General features: G+C 45.9%; 1 protein-coding gene and 1 long non-coding RNA gene across 5 annotated transcripts in view; one reads left to right on the top strand and one right to left on the bottom strand.

Annotated features, from left to right (window-relative positions):
* Positions 1–261: 261 nt before the first annotated feature.
* KDM4A (lysine demethylase 4A) overlaps positions 262–20,743 on the top strand; it is a 55,685-nt gene continuing 35,203 nt past the window's right edge. Inside the window, exons 1-10 of one of the 4 annotated variants that reach the window (XM_019016889.4) lie at positions 262–492; positions 3,432–3,608; positions 5,876–6,051; positions 11,020–11,134; positions 13,597–13,790; positions 16,394–16,443; positions 17,150–17,253; positions 17,651–17,788; positions 18,470–18,717; positions 19,763–19,962. In XM_019016889.4, coding sequence (XP_018872434.4) covers positions 3,471–3,608; positions 5,876–6,051; positions 11,020–11,134; positions 13,597–13,790; positions 16,394–16,443; positions 17,150–17,253; positions 17,651–17,788; positions 18,470–18,717; positions 19,763–19,962 — 1,363 coding nt within the window. In that variant the 5' untranslated portion in view covers positions 262–492; positions 3,432–3,470. Of the gene's footprint in view, positions 493–679; positions 915–3,431; positions 3,609–3,958; positions 4,096–5,875; positions 6,052–11,019; positions 11,135–13,596; positions 13,791–16,393; positions 16,444–17,149; positions 17,254–17,650; positions 17,789–18,469; positions 18,718–19,762; positions 19,963–20,743 lie in introns of those variants that run through there. The other 3 variants (XM_055346890.2, XM_019016890.4, XM_063699472.1) reach the window with 3 other exon arrangements.
* Positions 16,307–18,560, bottom strand: LOC129523650 (uncharacterized). The gene is made up of 3 exons (XR_008667213.2): positions 18,442–18,560; positions 17,555–17,809; positions 16,307–16,710 (listed from the first exon to the last, which is right to left on the bottom strand). It is a non-coding gene; the product is annotated as an uncharacterized lncRNA (long non-coding RNA).

The following is a 20,743-nucleotide window of genomic DNA, read 5'->3' as shown; positions in this document are numbered from 1 at the left end:
TTTCCACGTTAGGCAAAGAGGATACTCATCCCAAGAAAACTTTGGCCCATCCTTTCGTTAGCGACATCTTATAGTAACCTCACCGCCCTTACCCATCTACCGGACCGGCCCACTTCCAGGTACTAGCTTCTTTCAACCCTGATTACTTATGGGTGACCAGGAGCCCGCCTATGATTGGCCAGCTTCGCGAACCAGCTAGAGGCTCACTGGCCGCGGTCCCTAGTGGTACAGCGTTTCCTCCCGGCAACAGCCCGAGCCGGCGCTCATAGGCTGAGCACACTGAGGTCGGGACGGGGCGGTGGCTGCGGCGCGTGCTCATTGGCTGGTGTATGGCTTGCAGCCACCCTTGAATTGGTTGACTCTGTGCGGCTGCGCAGATGCCGACTTTAGAGGAGGTGGAGTTTCGGCCTTCGCCTGCTGGAAAAGCAGTAGGAGCGGCCAGTGGCGACAGCAGGAGCTGAGCCTAAGCCCTGGCGGGGCTTTGGGCTGTAGGTGAGAACTATAGGGTTTTGGAATTCTCGAGGCTCATTGCCGCTGTAGCCGTGACCGTGAGTTTTGGTGGGGGAGGGGCGGTGGGGGTGGTTCTTCCAGCGGTGAGTGATCGGCATGTTTCTCGGCCAATAGGAGAAGGAGCTTCCAGAATGGGTTCTGAGATTGGTCCTTTCCAATCTTCAAGGCCAATGGACCTCGGGAGAGGGGGGCGGGTCATCTGGGCCTTATTTTCTTCTTCCTGCGGCCGAGCTTCACTCGCCAAGGCGGCGGGGCCGGGAGGGGCCGAACCTGTGCGCGGTGAGGTTCGGGGACGGTGGGGAGCAGGGTGCGCTGCCTTTGGAGTGATGCTCGCGGGAGCGGCTGCGAGGGAAGGGTGCGGGAGTCCGAGGGGGTTGTTAGCGACAGCTAGCTTTATTGAGTGGGTAAGTACCGGGCCTAGTGCTTAGTGCTTTGCTTGCATCATCTGAGCTAATCACAGCGACCCTGCAGGGCAGGGGGTTGGGATCCCCATTTTACAGGTGGAGAAACTGAGACTCAGTCAACTCACACAGCCAAGGTCACATAGCTAATAAACGGCAGAGACCGGATCTGTATTCAGAGTTTTGACTTCGGAGCCGGTGTTCTTGAATCTCTAGGCTTTGTTACTGATTGGGAGGGAAGGTGTCATGAAACGGGAGCTTTCCCCAGGGAACAGATTGGGGGAAGGGAATCCTAGGGTTGAAGAAGGGATGAACAATTGAGGTGAGGGTGAGGAAATCAGTTTTTCAACAGTTACCGATTGCCTACTCTGTGCCATGCATTGTTCTAGGCATACAAAGATGAATAGGGGCAGAGGCTGATGAAGCCCATTAGGGCCCCTTTGAAGGCCCGGGGAAGTGCCCCAACATTGTATTCACATGATTGTGTGTTTTTATAAAATTTGCAAAAGTAAGATATTTTTGATTCATTTTTCTTTTTAAGAGGGTCTTCAAAATTAAATAAACTTCGGGTTTCTCCACACTTGGAGCTGCCCTTGCAGAGGACTTAGTCCAGGTGGAGATGAGGATGTAAGCAGTATAGAGCAGTGGAAGGTGCACTTAAGAGTGGGCTGTGGGCAAATTTCCTGGTATGTAAAACAGGGATAACAGTATACCTGCCATGCAAAGTTTCTGCCAGGTTCATGAAAAGCGCCTGTTTAGAAACACGCCTTATTTTTGATAGGAAGCCTAGGAGATACGGGTAACTGGATTTGCCTTCTCTCCTGCCTTCCACAGTTGTGCTCCTTGTTCTGCTCCCAGGGCTGTAACTAGATTTCTGGTAGATTGGAGGCGCTTTTCTCCTTTCTGAGCTCTCCAACTCTCAAAGAGAGTCTTGGAGCTGAACCGCCATAGCTTTGGGCCCCAGATAGGGGGTACAGAACTGCTGGACCCTCAGTGAGGAGGGTGGGTAAAGGAAAGGACATACTGGTGTTCCTTCTAGAATGGCCTATTTTCACTGATATGCTTTGTCTTTTTTCAGTTGAGATGGTCTATTGTGTTACCGAGCTGTGGGGATGCACCCACTTAGCTGAAGTTCTCATCTAAAAACAAAGTATTTATTTTGCTTTCTCCAATCAGTTATGAAGTTTGCCGTGTATTGCCAGTTTAAATTTTGTCCTTTGAGTTCTGGGTACAGTGCAACTGAACTTGTCTGTAGCTTTATTTCATTAAGTACTGCTGAAACTGCATCTTAGTTTCGACAGAACAGTTTCACTTTAGGGTTTTAAAATTATGTTACTAATATCAAAGGGTTTTTAAATCATGTTACTAATATCAAAGTACTTTTGAACCCTTAAGTTTTGTTATCTTGTAGCCACGTAACTTTTATTAGGTATCCGGTTTAGCTGTGCCCTAGGGAGGAGCCTTGGCCTCCCAAAGTGCTGGGATTACAAGGCGTAAGCTACCGCACCCAGCCATGGGTGGCTTTCAAGTTGTAGTGTATTCTGTTTAATACTCTGAAAAGTGATTAGCAAGGTGTTAATAAGGGAGTAGCTTGAAAGGATAAGGGTAAAATATGGGCATTTTAGCTGTACTATTAGGACCAACAACTAAATAATTAGTTTCCTTTTTTTAGCTGAAACAATTTTCTTTTTTTTTTCTTTCAAGAACAATCCTATTGCAATAACAATGTCTCTGTTGAAATAAGGTTTGAATCCATGCAGTTTTGATACATCAGGTTCTTTTTAAACAGAACCTTTTCGATCTGTATTTCTAGTTTATTTAAATAACTTTTTGTTGTTTATTTAAAAAAATTTTTTTTGAGACAGGGTCTCACTATGTTGCCCAGGCTGGTCTCAAACTCCTTAACTCAAGCGATCTGCCCACCTCAGTCTCCCAAAGTGCTGGGATTACAGGCTTGAGCCACCACACCCCCACCCTAAATTACTTTTCTTTCTTTCTTTCCTTCCTTCCTTTCTTTCTTTCTTTCTTTCTTTCTTTCTTTCTTTCTTTCTTTCTTTTCTTTCTTTCTTTCTTTTTTTTTTTGAGACGGAGTTTCGCTCTTGTTGCCCAGTCTGGAGTGCAATGGCGCAATCTTGGCTCACTGCAACCTTTAGCCTCCCGGGTTCAAGTGATTCTCCTGCCTCAGCCTCCCGAGTAGCTAGGATTGCAGGTGCCCGCCACCACGCCCAGCTAATTTTTTGTATTTTTAGTAGAGACAGGGTTTCACTGTGTTGGCCAGGCTGGTCTCAAACTTATGACCTCAGGCGATGCACCCGCCTTGGCCTCCCAAAGTGCTGGGATTACAGGCGTGAGCCACCGTGCCTGGCCCCTAAATAACTTTCCTAGAGGTAGATTCCAGGTGTGAAGTCTTAACTGTGTCTTTTGAATTTCTATATTATCTTTTACTGTTTTCAGAGTTGATGTTTCCAGCACTTAATTTTAATTTTTAAATTATTTTATACTCTTAATGTGTTTCTTCAGATTCCTGTCTGACTAAAGGGACCTCAAAAAGGAGGGAAAATGGCTTCTGAGTCTGAAACTCTGAATCCCAGTGCTAGGATAATGACCTTTTATCCAACTATGGAAGAGTTCCGAAACTTCAGTAGATACGTTGCCTACATTGAATCCCAAGGAGCTCATCGGGCAGGGCTAGCCAAGGTAAGGAGCTGGGATTGTTCAAATGGTTTTGTTAACCTAGGGCAGAGCAGTAAGATTTTTTTCCTAAATTTGGGCCGGAACTGTGTTTTACTGAAAGTTGGGTGGGGTGATGACTTTAGTGAATGCGGTTCTATTTGCAAGTTAATTCCCGTTGTTAACATCAGAAGCATCTCTGCTTTTAGGTAGGAAGAGAGCTACTTGGAATCTTCAGAAAGGGGGAGGTAAAGAGCTAGTGTCTCCAGGCCTGGCTGCTGTTGTGCCTCAGCCCTCTTGGTGGAGCTGGGTGCTGTGGTGTTATTGAACTGCCAGTGAGTGCTTATGCCATCTGACTTCTCTTGCTCTCATTTCAGTCTCATCCAGCACTCTAGTAGCAATTTGGCTTCCCATGTGGACTTTCTTCAAGGGGAGAGAATGCACTGGCCAGCCAACATGAGTATTCTGGTCCTTGTAATTTGAAATTGGTTTCTGGTTTGTACTTCTTTCTCCTGTGAGTTGGATTCGTTATTTTTCCTGAGTCAAATCAGCTTTTCATATATTCTGTCACAATCAGGTTGAGTGCTGGAAGCTGAAAGAACTGCATTTCTGGAGAGATCCTCGGGAAACTGAGAGGCAGGGACCTCAGTCTAAGCCAGGAGGAAATTTTTTACACCATTTTATGTTGTTTGAATTTCCTACCATATGTGCTTGTTACATTTTCAATATGAAAAGAGAAAGCAAGAACATTGGCTACAAAGCTGAGGACCAGTCTTGGACCCTGGTGCCTCCAGAGACTTGAGACGACCACATCCTCTTTCTTATCTGCAGATACGGCTACTGCTGGGTTAATAACAGCAGGCGGGAATAGCAGGGCCTGCAGTGCAGTTTTTCATAGCACATTGCTTTTTTTTGGTTGTACTTTATTAGATTTAAAGTTACCAAAAAAAATGTCGGTTATTACAAGTTAAATATTTCAAACGCAGATAAAGAAAAGGCTGATCTTCATCCACCTTCTCCAGTGCCGTCTCCTTAAGTGGTAATAGCTCCCTCCACACCTTTTTCTCTGCTCATACAAACATACACACGTATAAAATAGTGTTATTTGTTTTGTTTTTAAAAGAGAATGGCATCGTGCCATATACATTCCTGTGTTGGTTCGTTCATTCTTTTTTCTTTTTTTTTTCTTTTTTCCTTTTTAACAACATATATTCCTCCCTCTAGGTCAATTATGGATTCAACTCATTCTTCTTTTTTCTCATGTCAACTGTCTTGTTAATTTATTACTATTGGAATGGGTAATTTGATTATGTGAGTAAAAACAGAATGCTATTGGAAGGTAGCTAATGTAGAGTCTTGCTCCCTTTCCGTATTTTCTTGTATGTCCTTTCAGTGTTGCCTTATGCAGATGCTTGTGAGTGTGTGTGTGTGTGTGTGTGTGTTGTTTTCTCCCTTGTTACATAAAGTAAAACAATACTCTCTAATTAAAAAAAAAAAAGCTGTATAGTATTCCATAAAGCAGATCTATCTTACTTAACTATTCAAGATTAGATTTTTTTTGTTTTTTTTTTTGAGACGGAGTTTCGCTCTTGTTACCCCAGCTGGAGTGCAATGGCGCAATCTTGGCTCACTGCAACCTCTGCCTCCGGGTTCAAGCGATTCTCCTGCATCAGCCCCCCAAATAGCCGGGATTATAGTTGAGTGCCACCACACCAGGCTAATTTTTGTATTTTTAGTAGAGATGGGGTTTCACCATGTTGGCCAAGCTGATCTCAAACTCTGACCTCAGGTGATCCACCTGCCTCGGCCTCCCAAAGTGCTGGGATTACCGGCATGAGCCACTGTGCCCGGCCTCAAGATTAGATTTTTAAGAATGTTATGCTTCTTTGTAATTAAACTGTAATCTAGTGTGTGAAAAAAGGAAATTCTGTACAAGTATAGAGTTGACCAAATCAAGTAAAGTTGTGTTTGTGATTTTTTTAAAGAGAGCCCTGGGCTAGGAGATTGAGAGAGAATCAAGTCTTTAATCCCCTTTCTTGGTGTCCAAATAAGATACTGAAGCTGGGAACAAGTATTACTTACCTTAGGTTGCTGCAATTAGGCAGCTGGTTGGTGGCAAAAGTGGATCAGGGTTAGCATGCCTGTGACTTACTGTGTTTTGGTGAATGTGGGTAAATCAAAGTAACTGTCTAGTAAAATTGACTGTTAGGTTGGCTGGTAACTACATGCTTCCTGGACTCTGACTGGCTTGCCAGGTTTCTCATCTGTCTTTTTGTTTCTTGTGTTCCCTTCAGGTTGTTCCTCCAAAAGAGTGGAAGCCACGAGCATCCTATGATGACATTGATGATTTGGTCATTCCTGCCCCCATTCAACAGCTGGTGACGGGGCAGTCTGGCCTGTTCACTCAGTACAACATACAGAAGAAAGCCATGACTGTTCGAGAGTTCCGCAAGATAGCCAATAGCGATAAGTGAGTGGAAACCCTTTCTTACCTGACATAGCACCTAGGACCCTGGTGTCTCATCCTCCTAGCATCTCCAGGACTGCTGCTGTCCTGATGAACAGTGTCTTCAGCAGGATGGCTCTGTTCTAGCTGTCTCCCTTTCTGCTTTTTTTATGGAAGCATTCCCTCCTCTCAGGACTGTGTCCTAGTCTAAACCTGTTCCTATTCTTATAACAACAAATCCCATTGTTTTTCCATCAGAAGTAGAATCATTTTCTGACTCTAAAGTTGCAAGGAGAAAGTTGGATGTGGTGCACAAGGAGCTTTTGCTGGGTATTATCAACCACCTGCTCATCAAAAGTGCTTTAGTTCCACTTCCTCTCTCGGGATGCTCTGTGTTTAATTGTGCTGGAATTTCTCACTGCCCATTCAGCCTGCTAGCTCATTTCTGTTTTGACATTAGCAGTGTGAGTAAACCACCAAGCTGGTTGCTATTTTCTGTCACTCCTTCTTTCTCTGTACATTCCTGTCTCTTTTAGAGATATCTTTCTTTGTGTAGGCCTGTTTTCAGTTCTTCTCTGCTGTTGGTTTTTTTTTTTTTTTTTTTGAGATGGTGTCTCACTTTATTGCCCAGGCTGGAGTGCAGTGGAGTGATCTTGGCTCACTGCAACCTCTGTCTCCCAGGTTCAAGTGATTCTCCTGCCTCAGCCTCCCAAGTAGCTGGGACTACAGGCACGTGCCACCATGCTTGGCTATTTTTTGTATTTTCAGTAGAGACAGGGTTTCGCCACATTGGCCAGGCTGGTCTTGAACTCCTGACCTCAAGTGATCCTCCTGCCTTGGCCTCCCAAAGTGCTGGGATTACAGGCAAGAGCCACCACTCCTGGCCCTTCTCCGCTGTTTTTTAATGTTTAGTTCTCATTTTTCCTGAGATTCACAGAGAATAAATTTTGTGTTTCCTTGTTCAGCTCTGACTACTCCATCTTTTTTTTTTTTTGAGACGGAGTCTCACTCGTTCCCCAGGCTGGAGTGCAATGGTGCAGTCTCGGCTCACTGCAACCTCCACCTCCCGGGTTCAAGCAATTCTCCTGTCTCAGCCTCCCGAGTAGCTGGGATTACAGGCGCCTGCCACCACGCCTGGCTAATTTTTGTATTTTTAGTAGAGACGGAGTTTCACCGTGTTGGCCAGGCTGGTCTTGAGCTCCTGACTTCAGGTGATCCGCCCACCTTTGATCCCAAAGTGCTGGGATTATAAGCATGAGCCACCGCGCCCAGCCTTGACCACTCCTTCTAATCCTCTTCCTTGGATCTTCTCACTTTCCACTGACTCCTTAATTTTGAGTTTCCACAAGGAGTTTTTCCTTTTTTCCTTGCTGCTTTTCCTGAGCCTTTTGATCTGCACATCCCTTGATTTCAGCTGTTACACATACTGTGCCTTCACTTTTGATAGCCCAGAGCCAGGTCTTGTGCCTGCCTGTCTTCACGCTGCTGGGGTGGCATTCCTGTGCTTCATGAGCTCTCACTCTGTCTCTACTCTTTGCCTTCTTTTCATTGACTTACCACGCTTAACTTATCACAATTGTAATTGAGGTCTTCTAGTTTTATTGACAACTGAACTCTTTTTGTTTGTTTTTTTGAGACACGGTGTCGCTGTCACCCAAGTTGGAGTGTAGTGGTGCAATCATGGCTTACTGCAGCCTCGACTGCCCAGGCTCAAAATGATCCTCCTTGCTCAACCTCCCAAGTAACTGGAGGTATAGATAGGCATGTGCTACCGCGCTCAGCTAATATTTTTTATTATTTGCTGCCCAGTTTGGTCTTGAACTCCTGGGCTCAAGCGATCCTCCTGCCTCAGCCTCCCAAAGTGCTGGGATTATAGGCATGAGCCACTGCATCCGGCCGACACCTTAACTCCTTTTATTTATTTTTTTTTTGAGACAGAATCTCGCTCTGTCGCCAGGCTAGAGTGCAGTGGCGCGATCTCAGCTCACTGCAGCCTCCACCTCCTGGGTTCAAGCAATTCTCCTGCCTCAGTCTCCCGAGCAGCTGGGATTACAGGCACCCGCCACCACACCTAGCTAATTTTTGTATTTTTAGCAGAGATAGGGTTTCACCATGTTGGCCAGGATGGTCTCGATCTCTTGACCTCGTGATCCACCCACCTTGGCCTCCCAAAGGGCTGGGATTACAGGTGTGAGCCACTGTGCCTGGCCAACCTTAACTCTTAAAACATCTACCTTGCTGGCCAACCTGCTGACCAATGAGAGAATTTACATAAAGGCATGTTGAAGAAATGTGGGGCTCTGCAGGTGAAAGGCTGTATCCTTCCTGCCATCCTTATTGTCTGATTTTTGCTACACATGAGGAGCAAACTCACCTGCCTTCTGTTTCTCACATGGAATTCAGCCAGGGGCTTCAGTCTCCTCAGCCTTTTTTCCCTTTTTGTTAAGGCTTTTTCTTTTCTTTTTTTTTTATTTTGAGATGGAGTGTCGCTCTGTCACCCAGGCTGGAGTGCAGTGGCACAATCTTGGCTCATTGCAACCTCCGCCTCCCAGGTTCAAGTGATTTTCCTTCCTCAGCCTCCCGAGTAGCTGGGAGCCCGCCACCACGCCTGGCCAATTTTTTTGTATTTTTAGTAGAGATGGGGTTTCACCATATTGGCCAGGCTGGTCTCGCTTTTTCTTCTTTCAGCACACTTGTTTTCCTTTTAAATTAACCAGCCCTATGTCTATTGCTTTCGTCCTAATACATAGCAGATTACCTTTAAGGTAAAAACATAACTTTTTTTTTTTTTTTTGAGACAGAGTCTCGCTGTGTTGCCCAGGCTGGAGTGCAGTGGCACAATCTCAGCTCACTGCAATCTCTGCCTCCCAGGTTTAAGCGATTCTCCTACCTCAGCCTCCCGTGTAGCTGGGATTACAGGTGCCCACCACCACGCCTGGCTAATTTTTTTGTATTTTTAGTAGAGACGGGGTTTCACCATGTTGGTCAGGCTGGTCTTGAACTGTTGGCCTCAAGTGATCAGCCTGCCTTGGCCTCCCAAATGCTGGGATTACAGGCATAAGCCACCATGACCGACCTAAAAACCTAAATTCATGAAACAGATTAGTTGACAATAGGGGAGTTAATTGTATTTCAGAGAGAATGTTAGGTCTCTAAAATTTATTATTCCCTAGGTTGACATTAAAGTGTAAGGCAGTTACTTAGTCAGATTTTTTTTTTTTTTTTTTGAGATGGAGTCTTACTCTGTGGCGCGGGCTAGAGTGCAGTGGTGCTATTTAGGCTCACTGCAATCTCCACCTCCTGGGTTCAAGCAATTCTCCTGCCTCAGCTTCCCAAGTAGCTGGGACTATAGGCGCCTGCCACCCCACCCGGCTAATTTTTTGTATTTGTTGTAGATACAGGGTTTCACCATGTTAGACAGGATGGTCTTGATCTCCTGACCTCGTGATCTGCCTGCCTGGGCCTCCCAAGTGCTTGGATTACAGGCGTGAGCCATTGCTGCTGGCCAGCTCTGCTAATTTTTAAAGTTTTTGTAGAAATAGGATTTTGCCATGTTGCTGGTCTCAAACTCTTGGGCTCAAGTGATCCTCCTGCCTCAGCCTCCCAAAGTGTTGGGATTACAGGCATGAGCCACTGTACTTGGCTGGTTTGAATCTAAAAGAAGTTTTTTTTTTTTTTTTAAATTAAATTTTCAGTATTAAGCTAAAGAGTATAGATATTTTTAGACTGGGTGCATTGGCTCACTTCTATAATCCCATCACTTTGGGAGGCCGAGGTTGGAGGATCACTGGAGGCCAGGAATTTGAGACCAACCTGGGCAAAATTGCAGGACTTCATTTCTAAAAAAAATAAAAACACCAGATGTGGTGGTGTACACTTGCAGTCCTGGCTACTCAGGAGGTTAGGGCAGGAGGATTGCTTGAGCCCAGGAGTTCGAGGCTACAGTAAGCTATGATCACACCACTGTACTCCAGGCTGGGCAGCAGAGCAAGGATCTTGTATAGTTTTTTTTAAGGTATAGTTTTCTTTTTTTTTTTTGAGACAGAGTTTTACTCTATGGCCGAGGCTGGAGTGCAGTGGCATTAGCTCAGCTCACTGCAGACTCTTCCTCCTGGGTTTAAGTAATTCTCCTGCCTCAGCCCCCACCCTAAGTAGCTGGGATTACAGGTGTGTGCCACCACACCCCTCTAATTTTTGTATTTTTAGTAGAGACCAGGTTTCACCATGTTGGCCAGGCTGGTCTTGAACTCCTGACCTCAGGTGATCCGCTCCCGCCAGGCCTCCCAAAGTGCTGGGATAACAGGTGTGAGCCACACCCCTGGCCAAAGTGTAGATATTTTTATGGCTTTATGTAGACAGGTAGATATAAATATGCGTATATGTAAGTACGTATTTTCCTAATTGGAATATTTGATGTGCAAAAATCTATATTTTTAGAGCTATTTTATATTTTTACTAAAATATTTGTTGTTTTTAGGAGTGATTACTTGGTGAGTGTCAGCCACTGCGTAGGGCGCTTGGGCATATAGCAGGGGTACTTACAAATGAGCCCTCTTGGAGCAGCTTCCTTTTGGCTGGTTCAGGGAGGTGAATGCTGTTGGAAAGCCTTAGCTCTTCACATGCTGCTGGGTTTTGGTTGTCTGTGGATATGTAGGGACCTTGGGCCTTGGTCTGTAAGCCCGTTTTCTCCCTGGGTGGCCACCTGAATCTAGCAAGGTGTAGTTTAAGTAGAGTCTCTTCAGAGAGTTGAGGATGTTGTGCTTGTTAAGGAAGACCGGTTTACATCTGTGTGTACATTACCTTCCTCAGGCCCAGTGCTCATGGAAGGGACGTTGAGGGACTGACTACGTATTAGAGCCTTGAAGGCCAAGATTATGCCTTGTTCATTTGAAATTCTTGCTGTCACTGGAATAGGGGATTATGTCTTGTAATGTTCATAATGCCTAATAAACCCCTGTAAGTGGTTTACATGTTTCTTTTTACTTTCAAAAGGTACTGTACCCCACGCTATAGTGAGTTTGAAGAGCTCGAGCGGAAATACTGGAAAAATCTTACATTCAATCCTCCAATCTATGGTGCAGATGTGAATGGTACCCTCTATGAAAAGGTGAGGCTCACTGGAAACCCTCTGTGCAGTGTTTTTGTAATTTTGTAATACCTTTTTTTCGGCCCGGCACATAGTAGGCACCTAAAAGCTGTTTGGTGAATGGGTGGATGAACAGATGATCTACCCCCAGCTGATGTTGCTGTGCTGGCCTAATTGTGGGCCATTTTGCATGTGACTGAATTTTATTTCTCCTACTTTACATGTGAATTGGATGATGTGGTGTTCTTTTCAAGGGTTGTTAGCATAGTCGGTGGGTGGTAGCTGATGAGTTCTTAAAAGGGTGGGTTGGCTCTCAGATAATGAAATGAGGCAGTGTGGTTTCTGCAGAAAAAAGATGACTGACTCATCTAATGAAAGGGGTATACATTCAAGAAGAGAAATACATTTAGATTTTTCAGAGCCCTCAAACAAGATTCTGTGGCAAAAGCTATTTTAACCACTTTTATTGGCTTGAAATCCTGCCTTAAATATGGTGAAAGGGGAGAATATTTGGGAATATCTTCAGATGACTGAAAAACAGTAGGGCATTCAGGGATTATCACTCATAATTGTTTTCATATTTTAATTTTTTTTTCGAGACGGAGTTTCGCTTTTGTTGCCCGGGCTGGAGTGCAATGGCGCGATCTCAGCTTACCGCAACCTCCGCCTCCCGAGTTCAAGTGATTCTCCTGCCTCAGCCACCCGAGTAGCTGGGATTATAGGCATGTGCCACCATGCCCGGCTAATTTTGTATTTTTTAGTAGAGACGGGGTTTCTCCATGTTGCTCAGGCTGGTTTTAAACTCCCGACCTCAGGTGATCCACCTGCCTCAACCTCCCAAAGTGCTAGAATTACAGGCGTGAGCCACTGCGCTTGGCCCATATTTTAATGTTTTTATCAATTATTGGAAGAGTTAAAAAAATTCCAGGCCGGGTGTGGTGGCTCACATCTGTAATCCCAGCACTTTGGGAGGCTGAGGTGGATGGATCAGGAGGTCAGGAGATTGAGACCACCCTGGCCGACATGGTGAAACCCCGTCTCTACTAAAAATACAAAAAAAGTAGCCTGCAGTAGCGGGCGCCTGTAGTCCCAGCTACTCTGGAGGCTGAGGCAGGAGAATGGTGTGAACCCGGCGGGAGGCAGAGCTTGCAGTGAGCCGAGATTGCGCCACTGCACTCCAGCCTGGGTGACAGAGCAAGACTCTGTCTCAAAAAAAAAAAAAGAAAAAAAAGAATTCCAGTTTTGTTGATAGCAGTTTTTGGGGGTCAGGGAAAGTCAGTCTTGTAGGGATGAATGGCAGGAAGATGCTGTAAGGATCTGGGATGGAGAGCTACAAAAGTCAGGCATAATAATAATACAGGACCTAGTTATGGGAGATGGGCTCCCAGCTGGCCATTACAACTCGGGAAAAGGATATTCCACATTTTTTATGAGGACACTGCCTGGTGGAAATCAGGGCTAAAAAGCCACAACATTGCCATAGTTTTTTGTTCTTTTGTTTTTGAGACAGAGTCTCGCCCTGCCACCCAGGCTAGAGGTTAGTGGTATGATCATAGATTACTGTAACGTCAAACACCGGGGTCAAGGGATCCTCCTGCTTCACCCTCCCAAGTAGCTGAGACTGCAGGCACATGCCACTGCACCTGGCTACTTTTTTTAATTTGTAATTTTTTTGTAGAGACTGGGTCTTGCTTTGTTACCTAGGATGGTCTTGAACTCCTGGGCTCAAGCAATCCTGCCTTGGCCTCCCAAAGTGTTGAGATTACAGGCGTGAGCCACCACACCTGGCCCACTGTCATAGTTCCCATGTTTTGCAATTTTTTTTTTGTGGTCATAGAGTTTTTTTTCTATTTTGACCTAAATTTCTTTAGCATCAGTTCAAACTTTTCCTCTTGGGGTTTCAAACAGGTGACTCTTGGTCAGGCGCGGTGGCTCAGGCCTGTAATCCCAGCACTTTGGGAGGCCGAGGCGGGTGGATCACAAGGTCAGGAGTTGAAGACCAGCCTGGCCAAGATGGTGAAACCCCGGCTCTACTAAAAATAGAAAAATTAGTTGGGCATGGTGGTGGGTGCCTGTAATCCCAGCTGCGCGGGAGGCTGAGGCAGGGAATTGCTTGAGCCCGGGAGGCGGAGGTTGCAGTGAGCCGAGATCATGCCACTGCACTCCAGCCTGAGCAACAGAGCGAGACTCCGTCTCAAAAACAAACGAAAAAACAAACAGGTGACTGTCATCTCTTTATTCATCTTTCCTACACTAGTATTCACAAAGTAATATTTGCCCTTTGAAGGTAAATGGTGTCAGTTCCAGTGGTAGCCGTGAAAGTCAATGAGGAATGCTATGGTCTTCACGTCCATAGTGTTTTGACATTATTCCCAGTGTTTGTCAGAGATGACAGCTTACTTGTGACCTACTCTGATTTGTAGGTTCAGAGCCTCGGTTTCTATGCAAATGTAACTTGCCCTGGACTGTCATTGCCTTTGCAGCATGTTGATGAGTGGAATATTGGCCGGCTGAGAACAATCCTGGACTTGGTGGAAAAGGAGAGTGGGATCACCATTGAGGGTGTGAACACCCCATACCTGTACTTTGGCATGTGGAAGACATCCTTTGCTTGGCACACTGAAGACATGGACCTCTACAGCATCAACTACCTGCACTTTGGAGAACCAAAGTCCTGGTACAGTCTGCCTGCAGTCGGCACCGGGCTTCTATGCTAGAGCACGGGCTCATGTTCATTGTGCGTGGGAAGCACCTCAGGATTGTGTTAAAGGGCAGACCCTGGTTCAGGCTTGGGGTGACATTCCATGTTTTAAACACACTTTCAAGTGCTAAGATGCTGTTGGAGCTCTGGTGCTCAGACCACCTTTTGAGTAGGGAGGCTTTAGAGAGCAGGGTGCTGGCAGTTACCCAAAGACACGGGGGCTCTTCCAGGCTATCCCACTGCTTTCTGATTTTTTTTCTGAACAGGCCTGAGGCATTTCTTAGCAGCAGACTTCCAAGACTAGAGTCACTCTCTCAGATGACAGAAAGCTTTTCATCATGGAAAAAATATTAATACTTGGGGAGCAGCAGTGTGTGCTTAACACACGAGGGATTGCGAGGCTATTCAGCATGCTTCCTGTTCTCCAGAGTGTTATTCTTGTTGGTGAGACAAACATTGGTTCTCTCTCCTCTCTCTGTGCTGACCCATCTTTGAGTCTCAGCATTTTTTTTTTTTTCTATTTTGAGACAGGGTCTCACTCTGTCACCCAGGCTGGAGTGCAGTGGCACCATTATGGCTCACTGCAGCCTTGACCTCCTGGGCTCAAGTGATCCTTCTACTTCAGCCTCCCAAGTAGCTGGGATTACAGGTGTGCACCACTATGCCCAGCTAATTTTTTTCCTTCTTTTTTTTAGGGTAGAGATGGGGTCTCACTATGTTGCACAGGCTGGTCTCAAACTCCTGGGCTCGAGCAGTCCTCCCACTTCAGCCTTGCAAAGTGCTAGGATTACAGGCATGAGCCACTGTACCCGGCCCATCTCAGCATTTTAGTGAAGGTGCTGCAGATAACAGCAGTGAATAAGATGGATGAGATACCTACCCTCACACAGATAGGAGACTGGTCAGGAGGTAGAAAGTGTGAGAGAATGCTCATACGGTGTGGGGACAGCTCTGAAGGGGAAGAAGTGGGTGCTAAGGTCCACATAAGAAGGATAGATGGGCGGGATTAAAGAAGGCTTATTTCAAAGAGGTGACAAGTGAGATCTAAAACATGAGAAGGACATAACCGGGTGGAATGGTGGTGGGCTTAGCAGCTGGGAGATTGAGGAAAGTGTATCCAGGCAGTTGGAACCACAGATGCAGAGCTCCTGGATTAAGACAGCACATGAGGGCCAGGCATGGTGGCTCACACCTGTAATCCCAGCACTTAGGGAAGCCGAGGTGGGTGGATCACCTGAAGTCAGGAGTTGGAGACCAGCCTGGCCAACATGGTGAAACCCGTCTCTACTAAAAACACAAAATTAACCAGGCATGGTGTGTTTAGGGAGCTAGGGGAAGTCTGCTGTAGTTTGGGTGCTGTGTAAAACGATGAGAAGTGAGTGATGAAGCCAGAGGGGACATCATGGGGCGCATTATGGAGAGTCATGAAAACCATATCCACTTTCATGTCTTTTTTCAGCATCTTCAGCCATGTTCTTTCTCAGGGGTTTTCCTTTCTTCTTTCAAGTGCTCTCCAGTTTCTAATCTTGGGGGGAAGAACCTTTTGAGCCTACGATTATCTCCTAACTACTGTCCTGTTTTTCCTTCCTCAGAAGGCTAGACTTGTAGGATGTGTAAATGTAGCTTTTGTGTCTTCACCATTGTTTACTCCAAAATTCACTGCTCCTGGATTTTTGAATTCTCTTATAAAAGAAGGTTTTCCAGTTATTATATACATTCTTAGGTCCTCTGAAGTGGGACCTCCAGAGCCTTCTGTATAGGGTTGCCTGATGGATCCCAGAGTCCTTTAGGTGACATTTTTGTCAACTCTCCTTCTCTGTTGTGTTTTATAATGAAGCTGTTTGCAGTGGGAGGATTTGTTGTTACTGTGGAATAATCTTCAGAAGAGATTAAAAAGGTTAAAACAGAGTTACTGTGAGTTTCAGAATATAAAGTTTAACAATTTTGCAAAAGTTTAATAGTCCTAGGTGTTCTTTTTTACTTTTCATTTTTTAGGAAGAGCAGTTTCTATGGTGTTTAGACACCCTACTGGGTAGAGAGGTAATTGATTGTTGGGTAATCAGTATATGTAGCTGTTGGGGAGATAAAGGGAAAGTGCGTTCATCAGCAGATACGGGGCTAGGTCTCTTAAGTGTCAGATCCATCTTTCACTTTGTTTTCCATCTTCCTCTTGCCCGCCCCCAGTTAGGCCTTTCAAGCATTTAAAAATACTGAGCATTTTTAAATACTGAGGTTATATAGTGACATCCTTCTTTTTTTTCTTTTAAAAAATGTTATTATATGAACAACATTATAAAGGAGAGTAATATTATGTACCGTAAATCCTGGCTCATGGTAAACACTTAATAAACATCTTATTAAGTGAATGAATATAGAAGAAATAAATTCACTCACCTTCTTTATGGGCTCTTTACTCCTGTGCCCAAACAGTCTAATATTTCATTTTTTCAGATTCCTTTCTACTGCTTGGGAAGTTAAAAAAAAATCTGCTATTTCAAGGTGTTTTGAGAGTGGGAATAAGTCCCTTAGCTTCTGTACCTGTCCTCCGCCCAGCCTCTGATGCTCTCATGTGATTGCAGGTACTCTGTTCCACCTGAGCATGGAAAGCGGTTGGAACGCCTCGCCAAAGGTACTGTGTCTCTTCTGTTTCCTGGATTGGACCCTCCTATGAGCTGTGCTCCTTGCTCTACACTAAAATGTGCGTTCCCCATGGTCAGATACTTGCAGGTCCTGTCGCAGGCCTGCAGACGGGGGTGAGCCACATTGGTTACCTTAAGAGGGCAGTGACGGAGCCTTTTCTTCCTTTGTCCTGATTGTCTGTGCCTCAGTTTTAATGAGCAGGGGTGTTTCTTTGACCAGCGATAATGAACCACACCCAGTATGACTGGTGTTTCCACTAAAGACCCAAATGTTAAAGAAAAAATTGAACTTTATGCTTTGTTTCTTTTAAGTGGACTTAGATTTGTATGTCTAGAGAACATAGGAAAGCCTGGGTAGATGATACTATAGCTGCATTACTGAAAAAAGATCAGGGATACAAGTGACTGGAGAAAAGGTCCTAAATAGTTTCAAAGCTCTATAAGAACAGAGGCAGCTTAGGTGACCTTGGTTTCCCAAACAGGATTTCATTACCCATGTAATGCCCTACATGGGAGTGAGCCTAGAGGCTCATTGCAGAATCTTAGAATTGGTGCAGAGCTATAAGGATCCTCGGAGGTCACATTGGTGATTCATCCTCTTTATCATTCCGATGAGAAGCACAGGTGTGAAGTGACTCCAGGATTGCGGAGCTAGTGTGGAGCACTGTGTTAACCTGTACCCTTTCAATTAAATAGGCTTTTTCCCAGGAAGTGCTCAAAGCTGTGAGGCATTTCTCCGCCACAAGATGACCCTGATTTCCCCGTTAATGCTGAAGAAATACGGAATTCCCTTTGACAAGGTGAGCTGATGTTACATGCCAAAGTTCTCAGGCACCACCCTTTCTGGCCTTTGTTTTACAGTTTTATTCTAGTTCATCACTATACCAAGAGGGGGCCAAAGCTTAAATAAACTATGTAACAACACTTTGATCTAAGAGCATTAAAGGGGGGCCACTGTAGCTTCCTGGTGCCAGAGGAGAGTCAGATCCCCTTGAACAGTGTTCATTTGGAGGAATGGTTAATTATAGTCATGTCATCTGATATGTCTGGGCTTTGCATTTTATAGAAGACAGCAAGGACCCCAGGGGTTTTATGACTTACCCTTTGTTACTCAGCTAAGTTGTGGTGGAGCTCAGAATTCCAGTTCTGTGGACTTCTGCCATTTGAAGCAGCTGCTTCAAGTCTGCTCTTGTTCAGGTGACTCAAGAGGCTGGAGAGTTTATGATCACTTTCCCTTATGGTTACCATGCTGGCTTTAACCATGGTTTTAACTGTGCGGAGTCTACCAATTTTGCTACCCGTCGGTGGATTGAGTATGGCAAGCAAGCTGTGCTGGTAAGTCTGCTTGATTTCTTTCTATAACACCATGACAAAAATGAGCAAATTCTGGTTAGATACGTTGGCTGGTGATTAGAATATTTCTTTGAGCTGCTGGAATTCAGAAACAAGCAGCTAGCAATGTGTCAGAGTACTAACATTTTGTGTTCATAAGGAATTTTTAAAAATGTGTTCAGAATTGGGAAGTATAAAATGAGGTTCTTAAGTCCATTAGGCATTAAAACCACATCCACACATGTTAATACTCTTGCCTTATCCATTCCGAGATTTCTCTGTTGAAAGTTTTAGGGGTTTCCTTTACTCTAGGGAAGCAGCAGGGTCGGGCCTTTGACTGATAGTAGTAGACTTGCTTGTGTGTTCCTGGCTTGGACAGGGAACAAGGGCAGGTGGCTCACCATCCTGGGGGCCTAAGTGCAGAGCCTAACCACCCTCTGTGACCCCGAGTTAGTGCCCAGGTAGATTTGCCCCAGTAGCATGTGCTTTCTGCCTTTTTTTCCCTGCTTCCCTTCATGTTTGAAGGTTCTGCAAGGATAATATGCCCTCAGCCTATGAACCAAAACAATCTGGTTATAAACCATCTTGCACTTGTTTCCATGTGGAGGGAGGAGCTAGGACGTGGGGGTGAGTTGGAAGCAGCAAGGTATGCTTACCTGGTGCTCTTCTGGTTCCTGCTGACAGTGCTCCTGTAGAAAGGACATGGTGAAGATCTCCATGGATGTGTTTGTGAGAAAGTTCCAGCCAGAAAAGTACAAACTTTGGAAAGCTGGGAAGGACAACACAGTTATTGACCATACTCTGCCCACGCCAGAAGCAGCTGAGTTTCTTAAGGAGAGTGAACTGCCTCCAAGAGCTGGCAACGAGGAGGAGTGCCCAGAGGAGGACATGGAAGGGGTGGAGGATGGAGAGGAAGGAGACCTGAAGACAAGGTAACCCAGCAGCCCTTTTGTCCTGGCTGCGTGAGGGAGGGATGTCTGGGTAGGTCCTGTAATCTGTGGAGAGGCTGTTTCTTGTTTTTTTTTTTTTGAGACGGAGTCTCGCTCTGTCGCCCAGGCTGGAGTGCAGTGGTGCGATCTTGGCTCACTGCAAGCCCCGCCTCCCGGGTTCAGGCCATTCTTCTGCCTCAGCCTCCCGAGTAGCTGGGACTACAGGCGCCTGCAGCCACGCCTGGCTAATTTTTGTATTTTTAGTAGAGACGGGGTTTCACTGTGTTAGCCAGGATGGTCTCGATCTCCTGACCTCGTGATCCGCCCACCTCGGCCTCCCAAAGTGCTGGGATTACAGGTGTGAGCCACCGCGCCCGGCCGAGGCTGTTTCTAAGATGCCGTTTGTGCCTTGGCTAAGGGAGTGTTCTTGGTAAAGGCTCCAGAAACCTGAGAGCCAGAGCATTCAGGCACTTTCTGAATGAGAGACCTGTAGTGGGCGTGTAGTCTGCTGGAGCAAGGCGTCAGTTATATGAGGGTTGGGGGCATTTATGTGCGAAGGTCGGGCTCCCTCTGAGCCAGAAAAGTCATGTTTTCTCATCATATCAGAGAGTCTTTTAAAAAGAAGTGTAGTGAGGATGAGACTCAAGGGCATTGGTAATGTCGTGATTTAAGTCTGCAGTGCTATTGGTGGCTGAGCCAGGGGATCTGTGCTCTGAGGAGAATTTATCCTGGGCCATATGGGAAAGAAAGGAGGAACCGTTCCTTGGTACCTGCCAGGCACTTTGCCAGCTACTCTGCATACCTTTTCTTAATTCTCACAACAAATCTGTTAGGTGGGTGGTAATACCTGTATTTTCCAGATGATTGAACAAGGTCAGAGAGGTGAAGTCCCTTGTCTCAAGTCACAAATAAGAGGTGTCTCTGAGTTTTGAGCCAGGCCTGACAGGCTCTGGCCATTCACTTTGGGTTGTGTGTGGATGTGTATGAATGTGTTTGAGTAAGTGGATGTATATGTGTGCTCTTAAAAGATTTGCCCTCTCCCTTGCAGCCTGGCCAAGCACCGAATAGGGACAAAGAGGCACCGAGTTTGTCTTGAAATACCACAGGAGGTGAGTCAGAGTGAGCTCTTCCCCAAGGAGGATCTGAGTTCTGAGCAGTATGAGATGACGGAGTGCCCGGCAGCCCTCGCCCCTGTGAGGCCCACCCATAGCTCTGTGCGGCAAGTTGAGGATGGTCTTACCTTCCCAGGTTAGTTGACTATGGTGTATTTTCCACAACCCTAACTCATATATGTGTCCCGTGTTAGATGCCATATTGAGTGCTGGGTCAGAAATAAAAAAGGCAGAGTGACAGGTCTGTGAGCAGATAGCATACTTGGAGTGTGAGAAGTGCTTTGGGTAGGGATGTACAGGGAGGACTGGACACGTAGGGAAAAGCTCCTCCCTCTGCCTGGTCAGGGGTCAGGGAAACACTGGAGGTTTTGGTGAAGGTGACTCTTACAAGGTAAGTAGGACCTTCCCAGGCGGACAGAGAGAGAGGAGGGATGTAGAAAGGGTGTCCCAGATGGGAGGAGCAGGGCACAGGCATGGAGATGGGAATTTTTTTTTTTTTTTTTTTTTGAAACGGAGTCTTGCTCTGTCATGCAGGCTGGAGTGCAGGGGCACAATCTTGGCTCACTGCAACTTCTGCCTCCTGGGTTCAAGCGATTCTCCTGCCTCAGCCTTCCAACTAGCTAGGACTACAGGTGCCCGCCACCATGCCTGGCTAATTTTTTTTTGTATTTTTAGTAGCGATGGGGTTTCACCGTGTTGGCCAGGCTGATCTTGAACTCCTGACCTCAGGTGATCCGCCTGCCTCGGCCTCCCAAAATGCCAAGTGGGATTACAGGCGTGAGCCACTGTTCCCAGCAGAGATGGGAAATATTAATAGCATGGTCCACTTGGGGGAACTGGTGGGGGAGTTTCCCTCAATTGAATATTAGGGTGGAAGGCAGCTGTGTGACCAAAAGGTGACGCTGGAGAAATAGGAG

The sequence above is a fragment of the Gorilla gorilla genome, chromosome 1 (genome assembly GCF_029281585.2).
Source record: "Gorilla gorilla gorilla isolate KB3781 chromosome 1, NHGRI_mGorGor1-v2.1_pri, whole genome shotgun sequence".
NCBI classification, from domain to species: Eukaryota; Metazoa; Chordata; class Mammalia; order Primates; family Hominidae; genus Gorilla; species Gorilla gorilla.
The sequence above is the reverse complement of the archived record's forward strand: the minus strand, read 5'-3'. Positions and strand labels throughout refer to the sequence as shown.